At 47.1% G+C, this 20,809-nt stretch overlaps 1 protein-coding gene across 5 annotated transcripts in view; it reads left to right on the top strand.

Annotated features, from left to right (window-relative positions):
- Positions 1-20,809, top strand: part of CEP128 (centrosomal protein 128) — a 327,084-nt gene that overhangs the window by 253,389 nt on the left and 52,886 nt on the right. For 3 of the 5 annotated variants that reach the window (XR_014224748.1, XM_082242498.1, XM_082242497.1), the window contains one exon: positions 4,338-4,361. The exons of the other annotated variants lie outside the window; for them this stretch is intronic. Coding sequence is in view for 2 of the 3 variants with exons in the window: in XM_082242498.1 (XP_082098624.1) it covers positions 4,338-4,361 (24 nt within the window). In the remaining variant the exon portion in view is untranslated. The remainder of the gene's footprint in view (positions 1-4,337; positions 4,362-20,809) is intronic. 5 annotated transcript variants of the gene reach the window in all.

Genomic DNA, 20,809 nt, shown 5'->3' with positions numbered 1-20,809 from the left:
CTTAAAGGATGGAGAATCCTCCACTGGCAAAAGTGTGGCCCTATTTAACCTGGAAACCTGAGACTCCACTGACGGTGGAACCGTAAGATTCTTCAGAAGAGAATCCTCAAAGGGATATCTCCTAGTGAGGCGCTTAGGTGTTCCAGCACCTTTGTCACTTTGGAAGATTTGCGGGTGCCAAACTGCACCGGCAACGCCGACTCAGAATAAGCCCTCCAAATTTAAAGTTTCCCGCACTGACACAATTAGGGCCTCCAGCAGCGCTTTTTCATGCGCAGCTGTGGAGGAGAGGACTCGTTCTCACTGTTAGAACACTCAGCGTGCGTGGACGCAGACCCAGTGGGCTGACTCTCGTCCGCGGCGGCCAAATCCACCTTAGACCCTGAGGAGGCAGAGGATACAGGTGAAGGCGGGGGGCGCTTCTTGCTAGGACTCCTTTGCAGGGCCATATCTACCTTGGATACAAGTGACTGCAGGGCTGCTGTCATGGCCGCCAGGGCAGACTGAGACCCAGAGGGTCCTGCAGCTTCCAGGAGTGGGTCAGGTGGTGATACACGCTCCAGAGGCTCCATTGCCAACAAGGGGTTAATCGGAGCCGAGGCATGCACAACAGAAAATGTATTTTTAAATGTTTTTGCAAAAGTAGGGGAAACCCCCCCCCCCCGGCGCATCGCTGGAGCGCCACAAGAATCGCCACAACCGCGGCGCTGTATAGCAGAGGAAGGATCGTATTCCCACAGAGACTCCCCACCCCAGAGCTGGAGAGTGACAAACAGCCTGCACACTGTTATGGAAGAGGAAGTGCCGACACGAACACCAGAGGCCCCTACAGCACATCGTCGCACTCAGACTACAAGAAAATGGCCGCAGTTGTTCTCTATGGCAGTGGTCCTCAACCCTGGCCTACAGGGCCCACTAACAGGCCAGGTTTGCAAGATAACTGAAATACATCCCAGGTGATATAATTTGCTGCTCAGTGATTGCAGTACTCTAGTCTGCATCTCCCCAAGGTAATACTTAAAATCTGGCCTGTTAGTGAGCCCTGAGGACCGGAGTTGAGGACCACTGCTCTATGGGAAACCCAAAACATGGCCGCTGGACTACACAAACATGGCCACCGAAGCCGGGAATGCAGCATCCACGGCAAAATGGCGGTGCTGCACAGGACCTGGGACCCCAGGGAAGCGACAACCACCAGGAGGGGACCCCCCCACAGCACCAAGGTATGGGCACCCCCAAAAAAAAGGGGGACCGACAGCGGCACCCACCACTCCCTGGCCCAACACCAGACAAACCCCTTACCCAAATACACCCGTGCTCCCCAAAAGGGGCTAAGGGGGGGAGACGGGGCAGGTAAAGGGCAACCTACGCAGGGGGAACCCCGCTATGGGGATGGGGGAACAAACGTGAGGGGGAGGGAGGACATAGGAGGGGGCCTACCATCCCCAGGGAGGGCCAGCGACCACCCCAGCAATTCCAAAAGAAAGGAGGGGGGCACTACTCACCACACCATGGCACCAAACGGGTGCTACTTCCAGCAGTCCACCCCACCATCTTGGAATGGGCGGTGCTGCAGCCTGAGGTACCCTGCGACTATGATTGTGACTGCTGTCATGACCAGGGCTATGCGACTTTGCGAGGCGTTTTACTTGCCGGCCAGCTCCCGTCATGGTGGCCAACCTAGCGCAGAGCTAATAGTTGGGTTGCGCTCACAGGCCAGACTGGGAAGACCATAAGGATCTAGGATATCCAGTGCGTTGCCCAGTCCGGCTGTTGATTGTAGTTCACATAGGAACAAAAATAATAAAAATTCCATATAAAAAGGAAAGAATGCCAGGGCCGCAGATCCCAGCAGAGAGCCAGGTCCTTACTCCTGACTAGGCAGGAAAAAACTGAAGTCCTATAGCAGGAAGTGATGGCATACCCTCTGGGACTGCCTCAGGGGCATAACCAAAAGGTTTCCACCTAGTCCTACTGCTGAAGAGAGAATAGCATAAGCCCAATGGTCTAGAACAGCCTTTTTCAACCAGGGTGCCGTAGCACCCTGGTGTGCCTCCTGGGTTCTTCAGGGGTGCCTCTTCAAAATGGCAACAAATTGTCACAGGTTTTTACTTTGTAGAATTACAACTCTATGCACTATGCTGGTCAAGTCACTGGCACCCTGATAACCCTGGGCACTGTGCTGGTCAAGCCACTGGCACCCTGATAACCCTGGGCACTGTACTGGTCAAGCCACTGGCACCCTGATAACCCTGGGCACTGTTCTGGTCAAGCCACTGGCACCCTGATAACCCTGGGCACTGTGCTGGTCAAGCCACTGGCACCCTGATAACCCTGGGCACGGTTCTGGTCAAGCCACTGGCACCCTGATAACCCTGGGCACTGTGCTGGTCAAGCCAATGGCACCCTGACAACCGTGGGCACTGTGCGGGTCAAGCCACTGGCACCCTGACAACCAGTGACATCACTGGTTGATAGGGAGAATGATGGGTGCGTGCGCAGCATATCTATTTACTCCTCCTCATCCCTTCTCCATCAGCACTGGGGTTACATTAGCAAATAAAAGAAGAGAAACTGAGGGAGAAGAGAAACCCTAGAATACTAGTCCGTAACAGTTTGCAATAGTGGAGGAATAAATCACTTCTAATGTTGGATGGCCCATGTGTATGGGTGTTGCTGCGTTATGCAAAACTATTCGTTTAGGGTTTTCTTTTACATTTTAGAATGGAGTGCCTCGAGATTGTGCAGGATTTTTAAGGGTGCCACAACTAAAAAAAGGTTGAGAAATACTGGTCTAGAAGACATGGAGCTGTGTATGTCAGTGAACAAAAGAGAAATTAGATTTTTTATTGGGAAAGTTTTACAGCAGAAATTTTATTGGGAAAGTTTTATAGCAGAAAGTAAAAAAAAATATATATATATATATTTTTTTTTTTCATTGTGGTTCTTTTTTTTATAGCGCAAAAAATAAAAACTGTAGAGGTGACCAAATACCACCAAAAGAAAGCTCTGTTGGTGGTGGTGGGGGGGGGGGGGACATCAATTTTATTTGGGTACAGCATCGCACGACTGCACAATTTTCAGGAAAAGCAACGCAGTGCTGTATCGCAAAAAATGGCCTGGGCATTAAGGGGGTTAAACCTTCTGGAGCTGAAGTGATTAACTCGCAGGCCAGCCCCCATCCATTGGGGCTTTGTCGCGGCTGACCCAGGGTGGAGCTCTTGTCTGCGCTTGCTCGTTGGCCCGACTGGGGGGGAACCACTGGATCTAGCTATCCAGCCCGTCGCCCAGCCCAGCAGTTGATTGTAGATCTCACAGGAAAAGACCAGGAGAAATAAAATGGCATTTAAAAGGAAAAGATTGCCGGAACCAAAGATCCTGGCAGGGAGCTAGGTCCATGACTAGGCAGAAAGAAACTAAAGGCCTATAGCAGAGAGGGGATGTATACCAGCTAGGACTGCCCATAGGCATAGCCAAGTTTTTTTCTGCCTTGTATCTTACTCCTGTAGGGGGTGATATAACCCTGTGGTTCTGAATATAGAGTGCTGTGTCAGTCAATGAATGAAAAAGAAATGACTAATTTGCATTAACAGTTTTTTACAAACTTTTTTCTTTTTTTTTAATTCATAGCGCAAAACTTAAAAAAAAAACAGTGGTTATTAAATATCACCAAAAGAAAGCTCTATTTGTGTAAAAAAAGAAAAAGACAAAAATTTAATTCAAAGTGTGCGAGCGCTGAAAGTTGGCTTGGTTAGGAAGTGGGGGGGGGGGTATAAGTGCCCAGTGGCCAGGGTGTTTAAGGCCTCATGCCCACAGATGGTGAGAGGCTGGAAACGACCATCATAAATTTCCGCAGGTGCCTGCCATACAATGGATTTTTGCAGACATTTTCATGTAATAGCCAATACTTCAGTGTATCAGCGTTTACGCATATATGCGCATACAATGCGTATCCTCAGAGTGAAATGTCTTAATTCGGGAAATACATTGTACACGCATAGAAGAGTAAATGCATTAATGCATGTTAAATGCATTGGAGTGATGAATGGCACCCCAACCCACCTAACTAATGTGTTGCAATGCACTGCCAAAAAAAAAAAAAAAAAAAACAGTGCATATGCGTTTGTTAGCAGGCTCATTGACCACATCACACCAACACATTTCACATGCATTTTCACACCCTAAAAGGAGATGTGGAGCACAGAGTTCCTGCCAGACACTGGACTTATCAATCCATGTCAGGATGGCAATGTATGAACCTGTCTATTGCTGCTTCCATGTCGGTAAAATCCGAACATCTTCCCTTTTTTGAATCTCTTTGTGTTCTGTTTTCGCAGGACCGAATCGTAGATCTGGAACGGGTGAGTCTTATTTATAATAATAAGATTTTATTTGGCTCCGGAGTATTTGATGTGTGAAAAAATTCTGCTGTAGAGCCAGAAAAATGTATCAAAGCAGAAAGTTCGATTTGTCAGTGGGTGAAAAGAAAAACATTTCTGTAAAGGTTGAAACGTTACACCGCTGTGCCGAGAGCGGGATGTGTAACCGATACCCTGCAATTCACCAACCTAAAACATTCATCTATTGGTGCGCTCAGCATTGGGAGGAAGCCAGAATGTTTATTCACACAAGTGCCGATTGGTGTGTTAAACACAACGCAGGCCAAATCTACATTCTGTGGTGTAACTATCACATCGGGGCCCGCCTGCTAGTCACTGTATGGATTACATAACTGGATGGAGAAATATTTCTATATTATGTAATGCTGTGTAGTCCCAGTGACCAGACCTGCCTCTCTATGGGCTCAATCTATACAATAAATTATTGTGTTACTTGGCGAGGAGGCAACAGGTCACTGAACCTCCACTGCTAATAGTCAGCAAATGCAATGAGGCCAGCACGATAGTCATATACAAAGTACTGTGGAGTAAAGGAAAGTAGTCTATGGGGGGCCACCAGTTTTAGCCCCTGCCCTTGTGCAGCTCTGGCAAATTGTGTGTCGGGGGGGGGGGGAGAAAAAGAGATATTTCTCCATCTTCCTTTGACAGACGCAGCTTCATCTTCATGAGCTGAGTGGGTTATGCTGCCATCTGCAGGAGTAGTCTAGGCAGTACGTTAGTACAAAGCTTTTAACATATACACACCCACGGGGCTGTCCCTCCAGGCATAACCCCCACTGCCACAGCCCAGCACATTTTTTGTTTCTGCCTAGAGAAGGAGTAGGACCTAGGTTTCCTGCTGGGACTCCCGTCTCAGCTTTTTATTTCTTTTGAGAATATTTTCCTTTTATTTCTCTTTACTCACTTGCTAGCTAGTGTTCAGGGAAGAATTTTCCTGGTGATCTACAAGCAACGATGCCGGCTGGGGCTTAGCACTGGATAATCTAGATCCTTATGGTCCCCCCAGTCTGGCCTATGAGCGTGAGTAGGTTATAGTTCCGACCTAGGCCTAGCCACGATGGTCCCCCTTTTCCGGAGGGGGACGAGCCTGCCTGCGGATGCCTCGCCGGGACGCGACGACCTGGAACGCTCTGAGTCGCAGCGTACCCCTCGGTTGGCAGCACCCCCACTTCGGGTGGGAGGCAGTCTGCCCAGAGCAGAGCCCACCTGCTCCATGGTATGGTGAGTAAATGTACCCCATTTGCCCCTGCTGGCCTTGTGGGGATGTGGGCCCTCTCCTGGAGATAATGGGATTTGTGCCTCCCAAAAGATCCCCCTGGCCTGCCCGGTCTGTGTGTCCTTCCCTCCCCTCTTCCTATGGTGGCTGTTTTTTCTTGAGTGCTCTGGGGGGGTGTTGACATGGTACCTTGGGCTTGCTGGTCCCTGTCGTGGTTCCTGAGGCCTTCATGTGTCGGTCCCTAGCCGTATGGTTCGCTGTGGGCGCCGCCATCTTAAGTGTGGGCGGTGTGATTTGTTTTTTCCCCATAGACTTGCATGGGGCAGCCATTTTCCCTGTAGCTTCCTATTGTTTTGTATGGGCATCCATCTTTGTGTAGCCCTGGTGCTATGCTCAGCAGTGTAACCTTATTCAGGCGACATCACTTTCTGTGCAGTCATTTCCTGCTGCTGAGCCGAGGTCACTTCCTGCCTTTCTCTCCATGCAGTAGAAGATCCAGGAGACCGGTTTGTCTGAGGAGGTACAGTACGTGGGGTCCCTGTGGGCATATCCTTGCAATTTCTGATGTCAGTTTGGTTTACAGGGATTCCCTGCAGACCGCTGTGATCGGTGGTGGATACCGATATTGGCGCTCTTAAAGCTACAGTACATCGTTTTTTGAAAGTTGCATTATGGAGTCCCAAACTGTGAAATCACCCTCAGACCCACTCTGTGCGACTCCCAGACAGTCCGGATCGCAGTCGCTGGCCAAGATTTCAGCAGCCCTGGAAAGCCTGGCAACTAAAGTTGATTTAGTAATGAAAAAGGTTGATAGCCGAAAATGGCCGCTGCCTTCTCCTTCTATGGAGGCTGATGGGGTCGCCCCAGACGCCCCCCTACCTGAGGGGTCCCTGTCCTTGCAGTCAGATGGTGAAGAGGACCTATCATCTTCAGCTGCAGCGCGGGAACGCGCCTTAGAAGAAGCCCTGATTATTTTACTGCGGGATACTTTAAAATTGGCTGATGAGCCCACACAGGCAGGGACGAGGGTGGCTTTTGGCTTTCAGAAGTCTCCAAAAGCTGACAGGGTTTCCCCTTGTCCCGACACCTTTCACGATACTGTGAATGACCAATGGCGGTGCGTTAAGCACGTGTTAGTGGTGCCTAAACACGTTAAACGCCAGTACCCTTTTGCTGAAAAGGTTTCCAACCATTGGACAGTGCCACCTAAAGTGGACCATCCTGTTTCCAGATTAAACAAATCTACCCTTGTGCCTGTGGAAGATTCTCCAGTTTTTACGGATCCACTGGACAGGCAGGTGTAATCCCTTTCCCGCCATCTTCATGTGCCAGGGGGTTCCATTTTGAAACCGATTTTTGTGTCTGTGTTAGTCTCACAGACGGTGACGGAATGGATTAGGGGTTTGCTGGAGTCCTTGGACCCTGAGACTGTTCCCCTGGAACAGCTGGAACTGTTGGGCCAGGTGATCCAGGCTCTGGTGTTCCTGTGTGATGCGTCTATGGATGCGGCTCCCCTGGTGGCCAGGTTTTTGGCCCTGGGCATTGTTTTGAGCCGCATGGTTTGGTTGAAGAGCTGGTCAGCTGACCAAGCTCCTAAGAAAGCCGTAGCTGATCTCCCCTTTCTGGGGGACCGGTTGTTTGGCAACTCATTGGATGAGTTAATCAAGGGCCTGACTGGTGGAAAGATTACTCGCTTTGTCAATCCTCCAAGGATAAGACTCCCCGTACTAGAAGGCTGGTCAGTCCGGTGCTGCAGACAAGTCCTCTTCAGCATGAAGGGGCGCCCTCACCTGTCTCAGGGGTGGGGGGGACGTCTGCGCTTCTTCAGGAACCCTGGACTTCCTTCATTCAGGATGATTGGGTTCGCAAACTGGTTTGCTCCGGGTACAAGATCGAATTCTGGTCCCGGCCAGAGGACAGGTTCTTTCAGTCGAATCTTCACCTCTTCTTCTGAGCGTTTGAAGGTTCTGCGGGAGGCTGTGCGAGATCTCCTGGCTCAAGGGGTGATTGTGCCGGTTCCTCCGCAGGAACGCTCTCAAGTTTTCTATTTAAATCTGTTCACTGCGAAAGGAGGGCACAGGTCGTCCAATCCTGGACCTTAAGGCTCTGAACCGCTTTGTGCGGGTGCAGAAGTTTTGAATGGAGTCCATTCGGTCGGTGGTGGCATCTTTGAATCAGGGATTTTCTGGCTTCCATCGATCTCAAAGATGCGTTTCTCCACGTCCCCATATTCGAGGGACATCAGCAGTTTCTCTGCCTTGCGGTGGCAGAGGAGCACTTTCAATTTGTGGCTTTACCCTTTGGTCTCGCCTCGGCTCCCAGAGTTTTTGCCAAGGTCCTAGCCCCTGTACTGGCCTTGTTACGTCGGCGAGGTATCTCCATTGTGGGATATCTGGACGATCTCCTGTTGCGAGCAGTCTCCCATTCGGATCTGCTGGACAACGTTTCTATCACCATTCAGACCCTTCAAGAATTCAGGTGGACAATCAATGTCCTCACACCGTCTGTGCGTCTTCCTTCCCTTGGACAAGCTTCAGAAGTTGCAAGGGGTGGTCCAGTTGCTGATTGAGGCCGATCAATCCTCCTTGCGGGCTTGCATGAGGGCCCTGGGTCTGATGGTCTGGACCTTCGAAGCGGTCCCGTTTCCTAAGGCTCATACGAGTCAGTTGTAGAAAGAGATTCTGTCAAAATGGAACAGAGATTCTCGGTCACTGGACAGAAGATTCGGTTGAGCCATCTCACTAAGTTGTCTCTCTTTTGGTGGCTCCAGTCACCTGTCCTGTGCCAAGGAGAGTTATTCCTGCGGGTGTTTTGGACGGTGGTCACCACGGACGCCAGCCTGTCAGGCTGGGGTGGAGTGCTGGGGAAGTCCTGTGCCCAGGGGACTTGAGCGACGGAAGATCTTCCTTGCCGATCAATATTCAGGAGCTGAGAGCGATCAAGCTCTGCCTGCTTCCCTGGACGAGTCGGTTACGCGGCTCTCTGGTTTGAGTCCAGTCAGACAATGCCATGGCCGTGGCTTACATCAATCATCAAGGGGGCACCAGAAGTGCCCTGGCGGCCAAGGAGGTGGCCGAGATTCTTGTGTGGGCGGAACACAATGTTCCAACTCTTTCCGCAGTCCACATCCCCGGTGTGGAGTATAGGCAGGCAGATTACCTGAGTCGTCAGGTGTTGGATCAGGGGGAGTGGTCCCTGCATCCGGAGGCGTTTCATCTCCTGTGTGCCCGGTGGGGGACTCTGGAGGTAGACCTGTTTTCATCTCGCCTCAACATTTAAGTTCAGAGGTTTGTGGCCAGGTCTCGGAATCCACTGGCCAACGCCACAGACGCTCTGATGGCTCCTTGGAGTCAGTATCGCCTGATATTTGCCTTCCTTCCACTCGATCTCCTGCCGAGGTTTCTTCGCAGGGTGGCGATGGAAGGCATTCCGGTCGTTCTGGTGGCACCAGATTGGCCTCAGCGGTCTTGGTAAGCAGAACTGGTAAAAATGGTCATGGCGTCTTCCTCTGCGGGAAGACCTTCTATCTCAAGGACCGATCTTCCATCCTGCTTTACGGTCACTGGCCTTAATGGCTTGGCTGTTGAAAGCAAGGTGTTGAGGGATAGAGGTCTCTCTGATTCCTACCCTTTTGAAGGCCAGGAAGTCGATATCTAGGAAGATCTACCATCGTACATGGAAATCGTACATTTCATGGTGTGAATTGCTGCAGCCTCGCTTGTTCTCTATAGCTAGGGTTTTGGCCTTTTTTTACAAAAAGGGTTTGAGCAGCACTTGGCGTTGGGCACTATCAAGGGCCAGGTGTCGGCCTTGGCTATTTACTTTCAATGTCTGTTGGCTACTAATAGTTTCATTCGCACTTTCATTCAGGGGGTGTGTCACCTGGCTCCTCTGTGTGGAGATCCCCGTTACCGCTGTGGGATCTTAACAACTTAAGCCCCAGAGGATTTGGCTGCTCAAAAACCAGGCCCTATTTTGCGATTCTGCACTGCGTGACTTTAACGGACAATTGCGTGGGCGTGCGATGCTGTACCCAAATTAAATTGACTTCTTTTTTTCCCCACAAATAGAGCTTTCTTTTGGTGGTATTTGATCACATGTGCGATTTTTATTTTGTGCGCTATAAACAAAAATAGGCGACAATTTTGAAAAAAATAACTATTTTTCACATTTTTTATTTGCAATTTAAAAAAAAAATGTAAAAATAAAAAATTTTTAACATTTTAGGCCAATTTGTTTTCTGCTACATATATTTGGTAAAAAAAAAAAACGCAATAAGCGTATTTTAATTGGTTTGCGCAAAAGTTACTGCGCCTACTAACTACGGGAAAGATTTGTCATTTTTATTGTTTTTTTTTTAAACTAATGGCGGCGATTTATTTTTTGCGGGACTGTGACTTTGCAGCAGACAGATCGGTCCCCTGACTGACATTTGTGACACTTTTGGGGGTACCAGTGACATTACTACAGTAATCAGTGCTATAAATATGCACTGTTACTGTAAAAATGACACTAGCAGGGAAGGGGTTAACTTTACTGGTGATCAAGGGGTAAATATGTCCCTAGGGGGTGATTCTAACTGTGGGGGGCGTGGCTTGTGATGTAATCACAGAGACATACGATCCTACATAGCAGGATCGCATAGCCTCTGTGATTACTTTAGTGAGAATGACAGACGGCTGTGTTTACATCAGCCATCTGTCCTTTTCCCTCTCCTGCGGGAGTTCGTGAGTGGCCGGCGGCCATCAGAGCCGCCGGTCACACGCGCTGGTCCTCACAAAGGTTTGGCTGCGTCCGCTGCTACCATTTTGTGATAGATAAGGCAGATGGTTGTTCAGGCCTTTTTCACTCAAGGATCAGGTTCCTCCTTTCCCTGTGAGGGCGCATTCTACTAGAGCGCTGAGTGCCTCTTGGGCTTTTCGCCACCAGGCCTCTGTTATACAAGTTTGTAAGGCAGCGACTTGGTCGTCTGTGCACACCTTTACCAAATTTTACAAGGTGGAGTTGTTGGCCTCTTCAGATGCCTCTTTTGGCCGCAAGGTTTTGCAGGCTGTTGTTTCATAAGCAAATGCTTTTTTTTATTATTCTCTTAGGGGTCTCTTGCCCGGGTGAGCTCCTGTTGTTTGGATGAGCTCCACGTTGCCTGGTTGGCTAGGTTTAGCCTCTTGGAGTTGACGTTACTGTCTGGTTGCGTTTTTCCCACCCCTCATGCCTGTACTGCTTTGGGACATCCCACTCAGCTGCGTCTGTCAATGGACGATAGAGAAAATACGATTTTTGTAAGATCTTACCATAAAATATTTTCTCTGATGTCCATCGACAGACGCAGCACCCGCCCCTCTGATTGGGGATGGTTCTTTTGTCTTCACTGCTTGCAACTAAACTGATGTGCTGGGCTGTGGCGGGGGGGGGGGGTTATGCCTGGAGGGACAGCCCCGTGGGCGTGTATATGTTGAAAGTTTTGTACTAACGTACTGCCTAGACGACTACTGCAGGTGGCAGCATAACCCACTCAGGTCATGAAGATGAGGCTGCGTCTGTCGGTGAACATCAGAGAAAAAATTTTACGGTAAGATCTTACAAAAATCATATTTTTTTTGTATCCCTCAAAGCCAGTCTTGAGTAATTCCTGGGTGAATATCCTCATTTTGTTCTTGCATTTTGCATTTGTAATCATAAAAGCAAATACACTGCTCAAAAAAATGAAAGGAACACTTTTTAATCAGAGTATAGCATGAAGTCAGTTAATTTCCTGGGATATTGATCTGGTCAGATAAGTAGCAGAGGGGGTTGTTAATCAGTTTCAGCTGCTTTGGTGTTAATGAAATTAACATGTGCACTGGATGGGCAACTATGAGACAACCTCCAAAACAGGAATGGTTTTACAGGTGTACGGTTAAAAGCAAACACACACACACATCATAGGTTGAACTGGATGGACTCATGTCTTTTTTCAACCTCACTAACTATGTAACTATGAGGCCACTGACATTTTTTTCCCCTTCTCATCTTGACGTTTGGCTACTCTATCAGTGTCATAACTGGTAGGATGAAGCGATACCTGGACCCTATAGAGGTTGCACAGGCAGTCAGAATCCCCCAGGATTGCACATCAATATGTGCCATTGTCAGAAAGTTTGCTGTCTCCCCCAGCACAATCTCAAGAGTATGGAGGAGATTCCAGGAGACAGGCAGTTACTCTAGGAGAGCTGGACAGGGCTGTAGATGGTCCTTAACCCATCAATAGAACCGGTATCTGCTCCTTTGTGCAAGGAGGAACAGGATGAGCACTGCCAGAACCCTAAAAAATGACCTCCAGCAAGCCACTGGTGTGAATGTCTCTGACAATACAATCAGAAAAAGGCTTGATGAGGGTGGCCTGAGGGCCGACCTCCTCTATTGGGCCATGCTCACTGCCTGGTATTGTGGAGCTCTATTGGCATTTGCCATTGAACACCAGAATAGGCAGGTCTGCCACTGGCGCCCTGTGCGTTTTACAGATGAGAGCAGGTTCACCCTGAGTACATGTGACAGACGTGAAAAGGTCTGGAGAAGCCATGGAGAATGTTATGCTGCCTGTAACATCGTTCAGCATGATCGGTTTGGTGGTGAGTCAGTGATGGTCTGGAGAGGCATATCCATGGAGGGATGCACAGGCCTCTACAGGCTAGACAATGGCACCTTGACTTCCATTAGGTATTGGGATGAAATATTTGGACCCATTGTCAGACCCTACACTGGGGCAGTGGGTCCTGGATTCCTCCTGGTGCACAACGATGACCAGCCTCATGTGGCGAGAGTATGCAGCCAGATCCTAAAGGATGAATGAATTGATACATTTAACCACTTTACGACCGCCCACCACAGATATACTGCGGCAGGCAACTGCTCCTGGGCAAAGTGACGTAGGTATACATCGCTCGCTCTCAGGAGGCAAGTGCACGCCGCCGGCAGCGCGCTCCCGCTCGATGCGTGTGTCAGGCGGCTCCGAATGCCGCCTGACACCCGCGATCATTCCCCGCTGTGACTGAGAAGAACGGTCAGCTGTTGTAAACACAGCTGACCGTTCTTCTCCCTGCAATGATCATAGAGCCCATGTGATCCTTCTATATAGGATCACATGTCTTTATGGTAATTTCAGAAGCCCCCCCCCCCCCACAGTTAGAATCACTCCCCTAGGCTCACATTTAACCCCTTGATCATCCATAATGTTAACCCCTTCCCTGCCAGTGTCATTATTACAGTAACAGTGCATATTTTCAGCACTGATTACTGTAGTAATGTCACTGGTCCCCCCAAAAGTGTCAAAAATATCAGTCAGGTGTCCGATCTGTCCGCCACAATGTGGCAGTCCTGCAAAAAATCGCAGATTGCTGCCATTACTAGTAAAAAAAAAAAATATATATAAATGTCAAATCTTTCCCGTAGTTAGTAGACGCGATAACTTTTGTGCAAATCAATCAAAATACGCTTATTGCGATTTTTTTTTTTTTTACCAAAAATAGGTAGCAGAAAACAAATTGGCCTAAAATGTTAAAAAAAATTTATTTTACATTTTTCTTTTTGAGAATGTCATATATAGCAGAATGTGATTTTGTTTATAGTGCAAAAAATAAAAATCGCACAGGTGATCAAATACCACCAAAAGAAAGCTCTGTTTATGGGAAAAAAGCACATCAATTTTATTTGGGTACAGCGTCGCACGACCACACAATTGTCCATTAAAGTAACACAGCGCCGAATCGCAAAATAGGGCCTGGTCATTAAGGGGGCAAATTCTTCCAGTCCTAAAGTGGTTAAATGGCCCCCATGCTCGCCTGACCTTAATCCAATAGAACACCTCTGGGACATTCTGTTACGGTCCATCTGACGCCGCCAGGGTGCACCTCAGTCTGTTCAGGAGCTCAGTGATGCCCTGGTCCATGACATCACCCCAGGACATCATCCGTTGTTTCATTAGGAGCATTCCCCGACGTTGTCAGTCATGCATACAAGCACGTGGGGGCCATACAAACTACTGAGTACCATTTTGAGTTGCTGCAATGAAATTTCATCAAAATGGATAAGCCTGCTGCATTATTTTTTCATTTTGATTTTCGGTGTGTCTTTAAATTCAGCCCTCTGTAGGTTGATAATTTTCATTTTCATCAAACAATGTGGTATCCTTTTTTATTCCTAACACATTATCCAGTCCTTATCAGTATAGATATCCAGCATGAGATTTTTCACCATTGAGATCTGAAGTGTTTTCCAAGTGTTCCCTTTTTTTTTTTTTTTTGAGCAGTGTGTTTAGGTGACTTCTCAACTCTGCTTTGCAGTAACAGGTGGCACTCTGTGCACCTAAAGCAGAACTTAAATCAGAAAATGAAGTCCTGCTAGATCACTTCAGGCTGGCCCCTTTTGCAGGTATAGCTATAAGGCCCCATTCACACCTGAGCAATTTCCTGTTTGAAGCTTGTAGCTCTAAAACGCTCAACAAGCCAAATCCTATTCATTTCAATGGCCTCTGTTTACATGTGAGCATTCTGTCGCCTAAATCAAAAAGCCTGTCACTCAAAACATGAGCTTTTTTTTTTTTTGCAGATTACAAGGGTTTTTGACCCCATAGAAATTCCTGACTTGAGCATTTTACGAATGTTTTCTGCTCAAACAGCAGCTCTCCATCCCTAATTTCTTCTCTCTCTCCTCCCCCTAGGGCTTTCTATTGGCTAACCAGAAATGCCTAAAGCTAGAAAAAGCTTGTGATACACTTCTAAATCGCTTTAAAAATGCTTGTAAAAATCTGTATAAAACACTTAAAAAAAAAAATGCCAGAAAATTGCTACGCTCAGGTGTGAATAGAGCCTAAGAGCCGGTTCACATTGGCACGACACGACTCCTTACTACTTCGGGGGCGACTTGTGCATTTCATTGCACCACGACTTCGGAGCGACATGCAGGGACTTCACATAATGGAAGTCTATGCAAGTCGCTCCGAGGTCGCCCCGAAATAGTACAGGACCCTTTTTCTAAGTCGGAGCGACTTGTGTTGCTCCTATTAGAACGGGTCCTGTAGCGGTCAATGGACCGCGAGGGAGCGCGACTTGTCAGGCTGACAAGTCGCCTGACAAGTCGCGCTAATGTGAATGGGCTCTTAATGTTAAATCCAATAATACACTGTTTCACCCTGCTCTGCACGTGCTCAGTTGCTCCCAATTTTAAGCACTGCTAAGTTTGTAGAGGCCAATCTGCTGACAGCCTTAAAGCAAAATTAAACCCTTCTATCTTTTACAGCCACGGTAGCTGCTTCTGTTTGATCTTCAACTGCCGTGGTGCTACACATGTGATCAGTTATGACTCCAGCCATTTGATGGTTTGACAGTTTGGTTGAGGACACAAGCAAATGTGACAGTTAGCAATCCCAGCATTCCTGGAATGCAACTGTTCTTTTGAAACCATGAAATCGATGGGTTTAGTTCCGCTTTATGATTTACTGCTGTTCAGGGGCTCTGGGCTTCAGCAAAATTACAGTCTCCAGCAAGAAGAAACCGGATCACCGCTGGAGACAATTCACAGCACAAGCTATTGTTGGTAGAATAATTATTAATGTGGAATGTGTGTTCCTTGCTAAAGAACATTTTTTTTTTTTATCAGGTTGTTATGGGTAACGTTCTGCTTGAATAAAGCAAAACTAAACCCATCAATTTAACTGTTTCAAAAAACCATTACACTCCCAGGCACGTGCTCTCAACTAAAATCAAGCTTCAAATGGCTGCTGTCATCACTGATCACGTGTGCAGCATCATGGCAGTTGAAGATCAAACAGAGGCCAAGATGGCAGCTTCCTTGAAAACGATAGGAGAGTTTAGTTCTACTTTAAAGGCCAAGTCCATATTTTTATACTAGGTTTCATGATACACTCATATTTTGGGCATAATATCAAACACGGTTACATACACAATCCCCAAAACCTGTACCGCATCCCTCTTTACCTGAATCTTGGAGTGCATCTTCCAGGGGAATCCTGTGATTGAACTTAGCGCAGCTGTCCATGGTCCTGCCCACACAGCCGCAACATTCAGGTCTGTTGTCAACTCTTACATGTCCCAATTGCCATTGTGGCAAATAGAACATGGCGAGGGGGTGCCTATGGTGCCTTCTCCCTCACCACTTTGTAGTTCAGTAACACTTATGCACCACAGGTGCATAGCTCTGCAGCCTTCAGGGTACGTTCACATTGGAGGTGGGTTTGAAATCGTGCGAGTTCAGCTGAACTCACGCGATTTCAATCTCGCATTTCATTGCGGATTCGAGGGCGATATGAAAGACATCTGTGCAGCTTCACTGCACAGATGTCGATTGAAATCGCCCCCATAGTCGCCAAAAGTAGTGCAGGCAATAGGCTGCTAACAGACTGTTCATTTATAATGGGCAACAAAAGAAAAACTGGAAATCTGCACACTTGCAGGGGATACTAGAACCCATTGAATTACCAGCCTTAGTTGCAGTTGAACAATTGACCTTTACAAAAAATGAAAAGGTGAACACCATGCACCCTGAACACTCTTCACCACCACTCATTCCCGCTGTACTTACCTCCAGGGATGCTGAGCTTTCAGTGTCCACGCAGTCTGTCCAGTGATTTGATATCCCCACTCTTCTCCCTCTTCTCTGTACAGGGGTTCCAGGACAGGCCAGAACTATTCACTGTGCAGACGCTTACCAATCATTGCTCAGCTGTAGCTCATTGATGATAGTTCCTGTGATTGATCAGGATAATTTTAAATATTTTAGGGTCCTTTCACACGAATGATTCGATCAGATCAGCCTGTCCAGGGGATGGGATAGGATAAGAGAGGACAGGAGGTCCGTTGTCATCCGATTCCCCCATAGAGAGCAGCGGGGCTCTGAAACCTCCCTCTCTGCACATAGAGCGGAGAGGGAGCTGTCACCTGCCTGCTCAGCGGGGATCAGTGTATCGATCCCCCGCAGAGCAGCACGGAGTCCGCTGACGGAAGCGGACCTTGTGAAAGGAGCCTTGGGCTCCTTTCACACAGTCTGCTGTTTGGTGCGGACCATTCTCTGCTCAGCGGTGATCTCTCCACCGATCCTGCTGAGCAGGCGGATGACAGCTCCATCTTCGCACTGCGTGCGGAGAGGGAGGTGTCAGAGCCCCGTTGCTCTCTATGCGGGAATCGGATGAGAGTGGACCGCCTGTCTGTTCTCATCCGATCCCATCTGATCCGATCCTCTGGACGGATGGAAAATGGGGTTTCCATCCGTCCGGATTTCACATACAGGATCGGATGTCTCCGCTGACATCCGCTGCCCCATAGGGATGCATTGAGGATCCGATCAGATCTGCCTAAAAAACTGAAAGGCGGATCTGTTCGGGTCGTTTGTGTGAAAGAGGCCTTATTCTAGCTGAGCAAGAGCAAAACTATTTTGGCAAGTCTAAATTTAAACCTTTTATTTTCTGCAAATAAGAAAACCAGCTAGGGGTTAATCTGCTCAGCAACACAAGACTGGAATCAGACTCCAGTCTCCAAGGTTTAAAGTAAAACTAAATGCAAAACTTTTTTTTTTCTCTCATTTAGCCAGTTTTCTGCTTTGCCCAATGAGGTAATTTCCTTTCAATTCCTTTTCCACAGTCAAAACAGGAAGTGGGAGTTAGTCCATTCTTATCACCTCTTATTTTTGGTCTGGTGGCAACCCAAAATTTGGGACTTTCTTTCACTCTCAGGTGATAATGGTAAACAGGACATATTGAGAGGGTGACTCTTCCTAAATTGGGGCACAGACAGCAATAAAAACTGACAGCTGTTCCAATCCCTCTCCACTCTATCCAAAACTAAAAAAAAAAAAAAAAAAAAAATTTATTTAGTTCTACTCTAACACAAGGATAAGGCTCTCTCGTTTAGTCATGTGACTGTAATTTTCAAATCTTAGTGGACTTTGCTAAAAATATCTGTCACTAATTTGAAAGTAAGTTTACTTATCCTCGTGTTTTTAGTTTTGTGAATTGAGGCTATTGTGTAGCTTAGTCCTAAAGCACGTAAACCCCAAAGCTCAGAATTTAGCACGGCAATCTCGTCTCTATAATTCTTCAATCCTCCTATATAGCATTTAGCCCAGTTCCTCTTATGAATTGTAATTTGCTCAGCAGTTATTGGCACCCTGATATTTCCCATATGGCCAGTAGCGCATTGCCGTGTGGTTGGTCGCTCTCTGTATCTTCCTTGAAATCCTTTGAACTTATTATTTTCCCCAGTGTGGCCGTATAGCTGTGGAATCTCTGTATTTGTCCTCTATAATCAGTAAATTCTGGGGTCAGTAACCTTTTCCACATTAAAGCTGTATTAAACCAAAAATGTAATATATTGCAGGTTACCAATCATTAGATGTGGTGTCTGCATTTGTTTTCTTTTTTAGGCTTTCACTTGGTAATCTGACCAGTAACACAGCACCTGTAATACAGCGCCCACGTTCTGGATGAAGAACAGGGGGTACCTTTGGACAGCAGCAGTCTGAAAAACTGACAGGCGGACCTGATCAGACCTATGGAGCTGCGGATGTTGATGGTGACATGTCCGCTGACACCCGCTGCTATTCGATCCTGTCCGCCAAATCCAGATGGATGGTGACCCTATTTTTCATCCGTCTGGAGGATCGGATAAGATCGGGTGAAAACGAACAGGCGGTTTGTTTTCACCCGATTTCCCAATAGGGGTCAGTTTCTGCTCTGCACATTAAGTGGAGATGGATCTGTCACCCATCGCTCAGCGGTATAACGTGTGTTTGCACTAAATTTAATTTCAGCATATTTTTTCCTGAAAGTATGCGCTTAATAAATACGCAATTTTGATGATTAATCCCTTGTCTACTGAGGCAATTTTTCTTTTTTGCTAGAAATTTCTATAAACACCCCCAAAAATATATATTTTCTTAAAACAGAGGTCTAATAACTTCAGGGTCTCTGTTTTAAGAAAATATATACTTTTAGGGAGTTTATAGAAATTTCTAGCAAAAAAAAAAAAAATTGCCTCAGTAGACAAGGGGTTAATTTCGTTTTTTTTTTTTTTTTTTTTAGGTATAAACAGTGTGGTAGGCTTAGCTTTGTTTTCAATTTTTGCACCCAGTTTTACGGCTAATTATTCATTAATTCCTTCCCCCTACCTCCACTTTTTAAATAAATGCTTAAAACTTTCTAAATGCTGGGAGGCCGAGGTGGGCGTTCAGATCATGTGATCGCTGTTATTGGCAGCCACATGATCAGAAAGCTTCCAATTTCAAGTATGCATTTTCCCCGAGGAAATATAGCAGACTCTCTATTCGCTGGATATCGTTCACCCTGGCAAAGCATTGGGGAACAGTAGGTGGAGATTGTTGTTTCCACGCACTGGGAATGCATGCCCTTGCAGCGTTGAGAAGGTGCTTCAATAAAGATTTACTGTATTTCCTATTAGACAAAGGGGTTAAGTTAAGGACTACTGCTGCTGGATCATCCACAAGCGAGATATCAGTGAGTTTATGAACAATCCCCAGTACTTGCTGCCAAAAGGGACACACCTGTGGGCATTCCCAAAAGATATGAAGGATTGAGTCCGGTTGTGTGTTACACCGCCAACACAATGGGTTACGGCCGGGGGAACATTGATGCCAAAGTAGATCGATACACCAGCGTGTTAGGATTTTGTAGGTGATCTCCTGATATTTGCTACACAAGGAGGACTTATGAGCAAAGTAAAGAATCATGTGCTTTTGAGCCTCCGAGAATGTGACGTTAAGATCCCTTTCCCATTTGCTCAGATATGGAGGGTCAGCTTTGGATGAAATAGACAGCAGAATGTTGTAAGAGCAGGAAAGGGATTTCCGCAAGGGGCCGTCAGCCACACATAGATCCTCAAATGAAGTAAAACATCGACGGAAACCATTATGGTCTGGAAGGGAGCGAAGGAAGTGCGATAGTTGCCAGATCTTCCATCTTCTCAGAATCGAGGCGCTCAAGGCGCTGTAAAACGCTGAAGAGTGGTGCCATCCTAAATAATCTAGAAAAGAGGAAGCTCAGATCAAGCTCTGCCCTTGCTGCAATTGAAATGTCTTATCTGTGAGACCTGGCGTAAAATCTGGGGGACCAATGATCAGTCTCAAAGGTGAAGGGAAACCTGGCACCCCAGCCCATCTGAAATATTTACGCATCTCCCCTAGTGTAGGCTCAATCAAAGGGTGTGGAGGGAGGGTACTAAAGTATCGGGTCTAGGCTTGTGACGGTATCAGATTTTCATGCTGCGATTAATTGATTAAGGTTTTGCCACGGTATACGGTATTATCACGGTATTCTATTATTAAATTTAAATTATTAAATTTCTACCTCACTTGAATTTCATTGCTGAATTTAGGGGCTTTGGTTCACTTATGCACATTATTATATAGTCAGTCAGTACAGACTCTGTGAACCAGGCCTAAAATAGGTCATCAAGCAGTGTCTGGCCTAACTGGTGATAACTGGTCCTGGCGCTCGGCTCCGATCCGATGGCCTGGTCATTAAGAGGGCAAATCCTTGTGGTCAAGAAGTGGTTAAACCTGAAGGAGGTGTTGTTTATAAATTACTTTACTATTGCTTTAGGCCTGGTTCACATGTATGCGGGATGGTGGTTCACATGTATGCGGGTTGGCGGTTCACATGTATGCGGGTTGGCGGCCCACATTTGCACAGGCATAGCAGCCCATTGATTTGAACGGGCTGCTATGCCCTCATTTTCCGCAGAAAAAAGGTGCATGCAGCATTTTTTTAAAATTCAGTGGCCTTGAAATCCATCCTGCTTTTGCACCATGCGACTAACCTGCAGTTCCTGCTCTGGCAAGCTTTCTGCATTTTTTGTATACGTGGGCACGGCATTTAAAAACAGTTTGCGTGTGCAGCAACGGCAGGTAAGTCGCATGGTGCAAAAGAAGGATGGATTTCATGGCCACTGCATTTTTTTAAATTCTGCATGCACCTTTTTTCAGCTGAAAACGCAGGCATAGCAGCTCAAGCCCATTTACATCAATGGGCTGCTATGCCTGTGCAAATGTGGGCCCCCAACCCGCATACATGTGAACCACCAACCCGCATACATGTGAACCAGGCCTAAAGCAATAGTAAAGTCATTAATAGATAAAAACACCGGTCCTCCTGCAGGTTTAACCACTTCTGGATCGCAAGGATTTGCCC

Source organism: Pelophylax lessonae (genome assembly GCF_965119305.1).
Source record: "Pelophylax lessonae genome assembly, chromosome: 13".
Taxonomy (NCBI): domain Eukaryota; kingdom Metazoa; phylum Chordata; class Amphibia; order Anura; family Ranidae; genus Pelophylax; species Pelophylax lessonae.
Note: the sequence above shows the minus strand (reverse complement) of the source record. Positions and strands in the feature narration are given on the sequence as shown.